The 10,111-nt window shown below is 42.4% G+C and overlaps 1 protein-coding gene across 1 annotated transcript; it reads left to right on the top strand.

Moving 5' to 3' along the window:
* The first annotated feature begins 737 nt into the window (after window positions 1-737).
* LOC133346949 (neuronal membrane glycoprotein M6-b-like) lies at window positions 738-10,105 on the top strand. Its single transcript, XM_061558778.1, has 7 exons — window positions 738-1,534; window positions 2,765-2,954; window positions 3,263-3,419; window positions 4,787-4,934; window positions 5,736-5,809; window positions 6,379-6,444; window positions 7,987-10,105. The coding sequence occupies exons 1-7, from the start codon at window positions 1,531-1,533 to the stop codon at window positions 8,086-8,088; spliced, it is 741 nt and encodes a 246-aa protein (XP_061414762.1). The 5' UTR covers window positions 738-1,530; the 3' UTR covers window positions 8,089-10,105.
* The last annotated feature ends 6 nt before the right edge of the window (window positions 10,106-10,111 follow it).

Here is a 10,111-nt window from a genome sequence, read left to right as displayed (position 1 = left end):
CGCCAACGAAGATGCAAAACCATTCCGCAGAGGGGTTAGTCCGAGACATCGTGAAGCCCACTGCCGCACCTGCATGGCTGGCAGAGCTTCGTGTTTCCCGCTGCTCTGACGGATCTGTCCGTGATAGGATCTGCACAGTGTTTGCAAAGTCCATGCTTTGTATGTCCGTCCAATTGAGATGTGTGTGCATGCTTCGACTTAGTTGTGTCAAACGAGTGCGCCACTCGGCTTCCATGGCCCTCTGCCGGCACGACATTCAGGCGTTATGATGTTATCTCTGCATTAGCTTATCAGAAAAGGCATTGCAGTGATTTTAAGCTGCTCTGGGCTCCGAACTCTGCAGGAGCCGCAATTGTAAACCTTTATTACACAGGTGGCAATGGCACAAAGTATTTGTATGAACGGACAATGTTGATATGTATTATTGTATTATTTTACCTTGTCAATACACGCACCACAGCGTGAGAAATGCATTCAAAAGTGCCCCCCATTATTTCATGCAAAACGCTGACTACAACGTGCCAGTAATCCGCCTCTGGACCCCCCCCCCCCCCCTCCAGGCAATTGAAGTGATGCGGTCCAAGATCAGCGTCGCCTCTCGCCTCGTCGCGGGCTGTACCACTCGGGGGGGGGGGGGCTCCAGCGCGAGGCCTCGATAATGTTCCCGCCATCCGAAGGGGACGTGGGGGGGGGGGGCTGCGTGGCGGGCGACCAATCGGAGCGCACCGTTCGCGTTCTCGCGTGCGACGGTCCCCGGGAGACGCCTTCGCCGATTGGCTGTGACGAGGGCACGTGGCCACGCCCGATGACCAATAAGAGGGGCGGATAGGGGGCTGCGTGCAGCGCATCCCACCCGGAGCCACGGCCACCGACTGCCTCGGGCGTCCAGTCACTTATTGTTCACTCATTCACTCCGTGTTCACTCATTCACTCCGTGTTCACTCTCTCACTCATTGTTCACTCTCTCACTGGTGCATTCATTCACTCCGTGTTCACTCATTCACTCCGTGTTCACTCATTCACTCATTGTTCACTCTCTCACGGGTGCATTTATTCACTCATTCACTGGTTCATTCATTCACTCCTTGATCACTCTCTCACTGGTGCATTCATTCCCTGTTCACTCTCTCACTGGTGCATTCATTCACTCCGTGTTGTTCACTCTCTCACTAGTTCATTCATTCACTCCTTGATCACTCTCTCCCTGGTGCATTCATTCACTCTGTTGCGATGTCATCTGTGCCCTTTTCGCTGTATAATGAATGCACTCGTGTATTGACTGTTCCGGTGATTCACTCCATATTTAGTGCTTAATTCACTCCACGTTCATTCTTGGCTGTGTGATGCACCGTCATGTTTGGTGACGAGATCGATTAGTTCCGTATTTAGCGCGTTATGTAATCCACTCCATATTTACTGCCAACGATTCAATCGCATAATTACCGTCTCCTAACTCCACATTTGGTCAATTTTTCATTCACTTGTAAGCGACCTGAGATCGACAGAGCGCGGCTCGGGAGAGGAGGCGCCATGGGTGAGTCTGGGTCGTTCCCTCCGATCCGCGGCGGCTCTGAGATGTTGACTCCCTCGCCACGTCTACAGGAGGAGGTCGTCGTGGTTGCATCATTGGAGTTTGCGTCTCTTCTCCCCGTGGTCGCGTGGATTTCTCTTCGGGTCCTCCGCAGCGATAATCGCGCCTGTCGAGGGTCCTTTGGCTGCTGTAAATGTCCACGTGGCCGCCGCCGCTCCGTTGAGCCATCGTGTGGAGGGGACACGTCGCTTCCGACTAAGAAGAGCGATATTATAGCTTCCCTGGCAACCCTCGTTTTATTCCTGGCGAGAATGTAATTATTGATGTAATTAGTTGACGCTTGAACACATACGATCAGCACGGTTGGCTACGTATGGTGCGAAAGAAGTTCCACATACAAAGTATTAAATAATGAGAATGTGAACTATTTTCTGAAACGATGCATAAGAGGAAATTTATTCATGAATGAGTTGATCGGATTCAAGGAATAGAAATGGTTTTAAGCAACGTTTTAGGTGAATGGGTTGTCGGATTAACGTGACAATATGATTATGGCAATACAGTACCGAGTAAAGGAACAATTAAAGATATAATCCTAAATTATTAATGACTGCTGTAGTTGAATAAATGAGTTACTCGAGTTGAGAAATTCTATGAAGTTACAAAGTTAATTTGTTATTGGACAAATAGAAAATATTTTATGACAGACGAGTTAATTATGGGGTCGGTGAATCAATACCTACATTTCCTCCCCAATGCAAAACAAAAACACGAGTTTAAATTCGTTAATTGGAGAGAGAATAATACTTTAAAGTGTTGCGGTATGTCAAACGCCTCTGCGCTACCGGGAATTCACTCACTGGCCACCTCGCCAGCCGCTATTGCGACTTAAACCTCGCAAAGTGCGAATGGTAAACCACTGTGCGGTGCTACTACGCGCTCCCTGAAGAAGTCACCCACGTTGCGAGCAGAGGGCTCCGCAGGCAGGCAGCCTGTAACACCAAGTGCATCGCACTTGGAAATCGGACCCAACTCCCGACGAGGTATTTACCCTGTCTGCCGTGGGTTCAGTGGTCCAAAATGCATCACGGGTGTAGTGTGCGTTCGCGTGTATATCGCACCTCCGATTATGACGGTCGGCTACGTACGGTGCGAAAGAAGTCCAACATACCCGTACGTAAAGACACGATACTGTACCGAATTGTTGCTCTCGATTGTCCTCGTGTCGCGCAGGGTGTTTTGAGTGCTGCATCAAATGCCTGGGAGGGGTTCCGTACGCCTCGCTGCTGGCAACGATCCTCTGCTTCACGGGAGTGACCCTGGCGTGCACGTGTGGACACGAGGCCCTCACTGGCACCGTGACCGTCCTGCAAACCTTCTACTCCACCCTTGACGAAGACGCGCTGAGCCACATGCAAAATGTGTAAGCTTGCACAGTTTAGGCATCGGGGTGGGAATCACTTTTACGGATAATGTATTGATTGCATTTCAGATGATATCACGATTGTTATGGGAATATGGTAATCGCCGCTCTTCGTTGGTTAGACTTTGGTTAATTATCGCATTGGTTTGTAACGTTCCATTTTGAATACCATCCAAAACCTACCCAATTGGTATTTAAATTAGTTGTATTTTGTGTTACCCAAGTCAGCTTTGCCCGGAGTTGTGTGGACTTCTTGTACAATCTCTACCAATATACCTGTGTGTGTGTGTGTATGTGTGTGTGCGCAGTGTTAGCAGGGCCCAGTACCTAAGCTATGGGCTAGCTTCCACCTGTGCGTTCTGCTCACTGATGCTACTTACTCAAAGCATCTACACAACGGGGTCCGTCACAGACCTGTATGGCACATTCAGCATGACAACCTTCGGGCGCTGCATACATGCTATGGTAATACTTACAATTCTTCACCTTTACACAAGCCACTTCAAATACATTCAGGCAATCGTCACAAAGTGGGGTTCTGTGCAGACGGGGGGGGGGGGGAATATGGGCCCCCAAAGGCAGATATTGAGAGACCATTACAGAGAGACATGGATAGTAGGCCTCGGCAAGGCGAGGTAAAAGTTAAAAGGTAAGAGCAACGAGCCTACCTTTACCCCACCTTTTACCCTTATCCCATACAAATTACCCGATTACATGGTAATTCCTAGGGAACTACACATGAAAAATTTTATAACGGTAAATGCTGGGTAGAGCGCTTTATACATATAGAATACTCTCGATGATTCCAATTTTACACGCTTTCTTTTAACTCACTCACTCTGTTGTTGTCGTTGTATCCTCAAATCTTGTAACTCAATTTTAACCCACTTCCCAATGTGGTATCGACTGCAAACTTGGTATACTTATGTCATACTGATGACAATATATTCTATCATAAAAAAATATATTTCAAAACATGTTTTTACATGTTATGTTTCGGCTTGGGTCTAATTGTCCTTGTTCAACTGACATTGGCTGTAATTGGCCACGGCCCCTTATGTTATGGCAAGCTTCGGGGCCACTTCCTGGAGTCATGGAGTTCTGCCATTACTAGTACAGTTAATAAAAGTGTGTTTTAAAAAAACTTTAAAAAAATACTACTTGTTAAATGCAGGCCACGGACTGTGCCACAGAGCTTTTAGTGGTAAACAAGGTACCGTATTTACCGGGTAATACTTTGCGCTACCTTTACCCTACCGGCTAATTCTTCCGAGCTACCTTTACCCTGTTACCCTTGACCTTTCCCCTCGGCATGTCGACACCTTTACCCTTCACCTTTACCCTTTTACCGGTAAAAGGGTAAATTGCCTTGCCGAGGCCTAGTGGGGAGTGACAAACACAAAGATGCAGAGGAAGTCCAGAGAGAAACATGGGAAGCCTCAAGAGATGGAGATGCAGAATTATCATGATATCAACATATTGCGCATGTCAAAAGTAATGTGAATTCCATTTCTGATCACTGCTAACATCTGTGACAAATTGTATATTAACCTATAGGTTGATTCGGCCTCAAATGAGTACCTAGTTTGATGTTTAAACATTAGCACTGGGGATACAAAATAGCCAGGGATGGTGCTGGTCACACCACACTCTTGTGCATCATGCCAACCTTATTGCAGCATCTTGAGATGAAGTAGACACTGTATAAAATCATAAATAAGTGCTGGCTCTCACATCGCTTTCACCAACATGTATAGCTTATGAGGGGAAGTTTGTCTTTTGTATACGTAGAGCGACTTGAGTGTGTGCTTATGCCTATATTTGCATGTCAGTGTGTAGGGGTGGCCTATTTGCTCATGCTGGTGTGGATTGTTCTAACTGGATTGCTTGCAATTCCGGTCTGGGTGTTCCGGGCCATATCAATTGCCTGTGCCGATTCAGCCCTTGGGTTTCCGGTGTGTGTCGACATCCGTCAATATGGTATGGTGCCCAATCCATCCTTATACATCCCACACTGTGTAATTGTACAGAATAAAAATTGAGCGCTTCACTCCTGGCACATAATCACTGTCAATTGAAATACATTATGTAACACAATTTTTGTTCCTGGGTAGTAAGGGTTATTTCCTAATTGCTTATGCCTCAAAAGTACAGAAAATGACTATTATTCGCCACAAACTTTGCTTTTGTGACTAGGACTTTACGTGAACGAAAGACACATGCACACGTTTTCTCATTGAAAATAGGTACATTTCAAAATATCACTGTCCTGGTCACAAAAGCAAAGTTTGTGGGGAATAATAGCCATTTTCTGTACCTTTTGAGGCCTAAGCAATTAGGAAATAAAATGTAATACCCAGGAACACATTTCTTTGTTACACGGTGATATCAATCAGGGATCTACTCAGCCCAACATTTCTCCAGAATCAATAAAACGAATACCACTTTGCAGGAGTTTGAGTTGTCATCTGAGGTGATCAGATGGCCATGGACCGATTCCTTATCACTCGTGAGCATATACCACTGAAATCCTGGGTTTGACAGCCACCTGTGATTAGATCAGGCTCTTTAGTGTCATGAGTTGAACGTCTTAGTCCAGTCTTTAATGGCGCAAAAGTTTCTCACTTATTTGGAATGTGAAAATTATAAATTTTGGCAGGCAAAATTTAAGTTGTGCTTGTGTTTTGAAATACTAATTTAAGTTCAGTATTGTGTTGTAATGTGGTACATCTTCAAAACTAATTGATGTGTATATCGTGTGGTGAATGTTAACATTTTCAGGGATCCTACCCTGGTCTATGGGTGACACAATCCTGTGTGAAACTGCATTGGAAGACATGTGCAGTTCTGCAGAGGTGAGACAAATACTGTCATCACCGTTGTTTCTATAGCCTTGTAATAGTCACTTTTAGAATTCCTAACTCTAAAGACTCATTACATTGTGGTGAGACAGTCAACCCTTTACCGACCTCAGAAATGTCATGAATTCTTGACAGTTTGTGGTATCATTATAGTTCCATAGACTAACTGTTTTAACCTGTTATTTATTTTTACATGTTATTCATCCATTTTCCTAATCTGGCCAGGTGATACTGGTTAGAGAAAAAATATTTGACTTAGGATCGAAAGCTCTTAAGCTGAAATCCCAATTGTGCATTAACTAAGTACATTATTTCTCCAAGGTTGATAAAATGACTACATTCTGAGAAGTCAAGTGGTTGTCCAATGGGGAAAGTGCCCTTTTGTCACATCAATGTGAATTTCTACCTTTGGCTCAAGGTCACCAACAGAGATGAGCATTACCCCATTGCTCTTGGGTGAGGTCGACTGGCAGATGCTTGCAATGCCCAGTTTGCTATAAACACTACGTATGCAATGTGGGTAATTCCTTGTGAATGTGTTAATATTTTGACTTGTTTTACAGTTTGATGTGACGTACCATCTGTTTGTGGTCTCTATGGCTGGGGCGCTGCTGGCTACAATTGCCATGGTAAAGTTGGAGTACATTTTATCACAGTAATACACGTTATTTGAATCAATATGGTGACAACATTTTGAGTTATAATTATTGCAACTCATCTCAGTAGAACTACTGGACTAATGTGGGGGAGCCCCTCTAGGTGACATGCAGTCCTCGACTTACAAACATAATTCATTCCTGAGACCCGTTTCTAAACGAACGGTTTGTAAGTCGGAACACAATTATAGACTGTATTTAAATGCCCATATCGTCAGTGTGATGAAATGTGTTACGGTTCAACAAAGGGACACATTGGGAAACTCATAAATAAGTATAAATGTACATTTACACGTAACACTGTAAACATACTATATAGAAAATATAACATAAAATAAAGTAACAAATAAAATCAGTTTTATTTTCACTTACCTAGAGTCCTGATGCTGGCTTGCCTGTTGGAAGGGGGACATCGAGTCACCACAATTTCACACACACGGGGGTACTCGCGTGCACACACAGACACACAAATGGGCATGTGCACACAGACAGATCCCGCGTATAGCCTAAACAGACTGTTTAGGCAAGTTCTGTTAGCGAGCGCGTATGAAGGCTGGCACAGTACACGAAGTTGGTGGCCAGCACCACGTCCGACCGCCTTTTGTTTCCCCAGTGGCGATGTTTTTACACCACACCAGCCACTCATTTGAGACCGAGTCGACCTAGGGGAGGCCCAAGACAGGTTCAGATAACACTATTATTTCGTAATTGCTTATGCCTGAAAAGTAAAGAAAATGGCTATTATTCCCCACAAACTTTGCTTTTGTGACCAGGACAGTAATATTTTGAAATTTACCAATTTTCAATGAGAAAACAGGCGAATTTGTGTCTTTTCGTTCACAAAGTGAGAAAAAAACAACATGAATCAAAATTAACATGTATTTATACTAAAGTAATCCAAAAGATGACCACTAAAGATGTAGAAGTGAGTAGTCTTTCGAGACTGTTCCTCCCCACAGAGAGCTCGGTCCGCTGTGGCCAGTCCCGCCCGTGCTCGTGCGTCTTGGTGTTCTTTTGAGTGTTTTTTTATGAAAAAGATTTATTTCCAATAGTGTTACCATATTTTCGGCATACTCAAGTCTGGTTTTGAGAGGTTTTCATCTATAACAAACCAGTTTTACATGTCAAACAAATCATTCATATCTGGATAAAGTTATTGTTAGCTGAACTTCAATGTTGCCTAGTTAAACTAAACTTTTATTTACCAGGCAAAGCACACAGCTATTATCTCTTTTTCAGAAGCAACCTGACTACAAATTAGAAATCAAATCAACGAAGTGGCTCAGCATATGGAAATTGATAGCAGCCAAATAATCTAAACGCATGTTTATTTGGTGATAAAAAGTATTGACAATTTTCTTCAATTAGCGAATAGTTCTGCCCATATCAGCCCCTTGTGTCTCCTGTGCCTGCCTTCAGTAGATATTAATAATACTTGCCCCTACACTTTACATGGCTGTGTGTGTGTGCACGCGCTTGTGGCTAGTTTTGTGTCTTTGTGTAAAAATATTGCAGATTCACTACCTAATGGTATTGGCAGCGAACTGGGCTTACGTGCAGGAGGTGCGCAGTCGTTTGTGCTTGCTGCAAAGAAAAGCCGACCACGACCTCCCTTGAAGTTTAAATTAGATGTGTGTACACAAGCATGCATACTCTACATACGTACACACAACTATTACATTTTGTTACCAAGTGATACATTCCTATTTCATACATTTTCATTAAATTATAACATTGTGATTGTCTCTTTGCACTTAAAAAAGTAATTATTCTTGTAGAAAATTATGCACTTAAAAAAGTCATTATTCTTGTAGAATTTGTTTTAAGTTTTTTTCATGAAAGATGTTAAACATAAATGTACAGTATAAAGATTACCCTATGAAATAACACCCCGATAAACTATGTTGTCTGCTGCACACACGCTGCACAGCTGTCTGATGTAATATCGACTTTAAAGTATTCAGCTAAATTCACCATCGGCATTTCTGGGTTTGCACACCTCTCTACGTGCTAAATACATTTTGTAAAAACATTTTTGTTTGCGAAATATGTATACTGTGTACATTAAAACCTAATTAAGATAGATGCTTATTAGAGGAAAGAAATACATTACATTTACAAAAGTATGTATTGTACAACTTTAAAGTGACAAATCGGTTAATACAGTTGAATGTATTTCTTATCAAACTAAATGTGAATCACCCTTTAAAGTGCATGTTGTACCAGGAGGGCCTACATGCAAATTGTCACGATTGCTCATGTGAATACAATGTACAATAGCTGCGCTATGACACTGCCAAAACAAAGGTGGAGGCATTAAGCTATTTTCTAATATTAATCCAACATTTTTGTTCCGTAAGTGTGGCATTTGTTTTCAAAGAGTACGACAAATGTAAAAACTATATCCAGTAAATAGGTGGGGAGGTCTTCATCCAATAGTGGCTAGATCGTGCCTGATAATAATGAAGATAATTTGGTGATGCAGGAAGACCAGTCAAAGTATTGGATTGTCTAAACTGCGATATTTTGCTCTGAGTTCTTAATGAGGTTGTTACCATTTATTAAAGTATACTGTACCATTGCTGAGAGCAAAAGTACAGTCAGTAATTTATTTCAGGATAAAAAAATTGAATATGCCAATATTTTTTATATAATTTAGTTTAAGCCTCATAGCTTCTCATTTATAGATGTTTTAATCATCTGAAAATGAGTTCCATTTAAAAAGCATATAGATACCAGGAGTGGTTTACAGTATGAACTGCGATAAACATTTTCTTTGGGCAACCGTGTCAGGAGTGAGGCAGCAATATTCTTCAGTAAATACTGCACTCGATAGCATTTCTGCGCTTTTACGGCAAATGTGCAGACCTGAAGGAAAATTACTTAGATGATTAATTAAATGTGGGGATATTCACAAAAATTTGCATTTAAGTTGCACTGAATATTTTTTCAACTAAATACAACTTTTGTTATATTTGCATTGGAAATTTCAAGAGGAAAGACTCATTGAGTTTTCATAGTTTCATTCGGGTCCTGGATTGGGCAGTTTTGTAAAGTCTCTTAATTAATGTTTGGCATGTGGAAGGAAACCGAAACACCAAGATAATTCATGAGTAAGCAATTCAGCTCCATACATATTAAAACCACTTGCTGCACTGCCATCTGATCGACTCAAAGCCCAGTGGGTTTGGGACGTTTCACACATTTGTGTAAACCACCAATACTCTTCTCAAAATGTCTGGGTTACATGTGTGCTCCACCGCTGTATGTTATATTGTACAGTTATTGTCCTGAACATACACTCAATGATTGTAGAAGCACATTTTGACATTCAGGGATTGCATGTATTTTGTTTACACAAGTCAAAAAACTACACCCAAGCAACTTGACAAAAAAGTACAAGTAATAATGCTATATACACAAACCCGACATGAGCTCTGTATTGACCCAAGGTATACGATAGGGGAATTTTATATTTTGCTCTGGTGCACTCGTGGGTCAGCCTTGCGTTGAGAAACTGCTTCCATTTGCCACCGCAATCTATCCACCATTGTTTTGTACAGTGATTAATATTAGTGTGCTACAAGCCTGCATAATCGTCGGTCTGCACCTCAACATTCGTAAGTGTGCATGTGCATAG

The sequence above is a fragment of the Lethenteron reissneri genome, chromosome 25 (genome assembly GCF_015708825.2).
Source record: "Lethenteron reissneri isolate LAM-NWPU_2019-01 chromosome 25, ASM1570882v1, whole genome shotgun sequence".
In the NCBI taxonomy this organism is placed as follows: domain Eukaryota; kingdom Metazoa; phylum Chordata; class Hyperoartia; order Petromyzontiformes; family Petromyzontidae; genus Lethenteron; species Lethenteron reissneri.
Note: the sequence above shows the minus strand (reverse complement) of the source record. Positions and strands in the feature narration are given on the sequence as shown.

Excerpts from the sequence above, each read along its gene's own strand:
- LOC133346949 (XM_061558778.1), top strand. Across the intron at positions 2,955-3,262 it reads CTGAGCCACATGCAAAATGT|TGTTAGCAGGGCCCAGTACC; the intron begins GTAAGCTTGCAC and ends GTGTGTGCGCAG. Across the intron at positions 3,420-4,786 it reads GGCGCTGCATACATGCTATG|TGTGTAGGGGTGGCCTATTT; the intron begins GTAATACTTACA and ends TTTGCATGTCAG.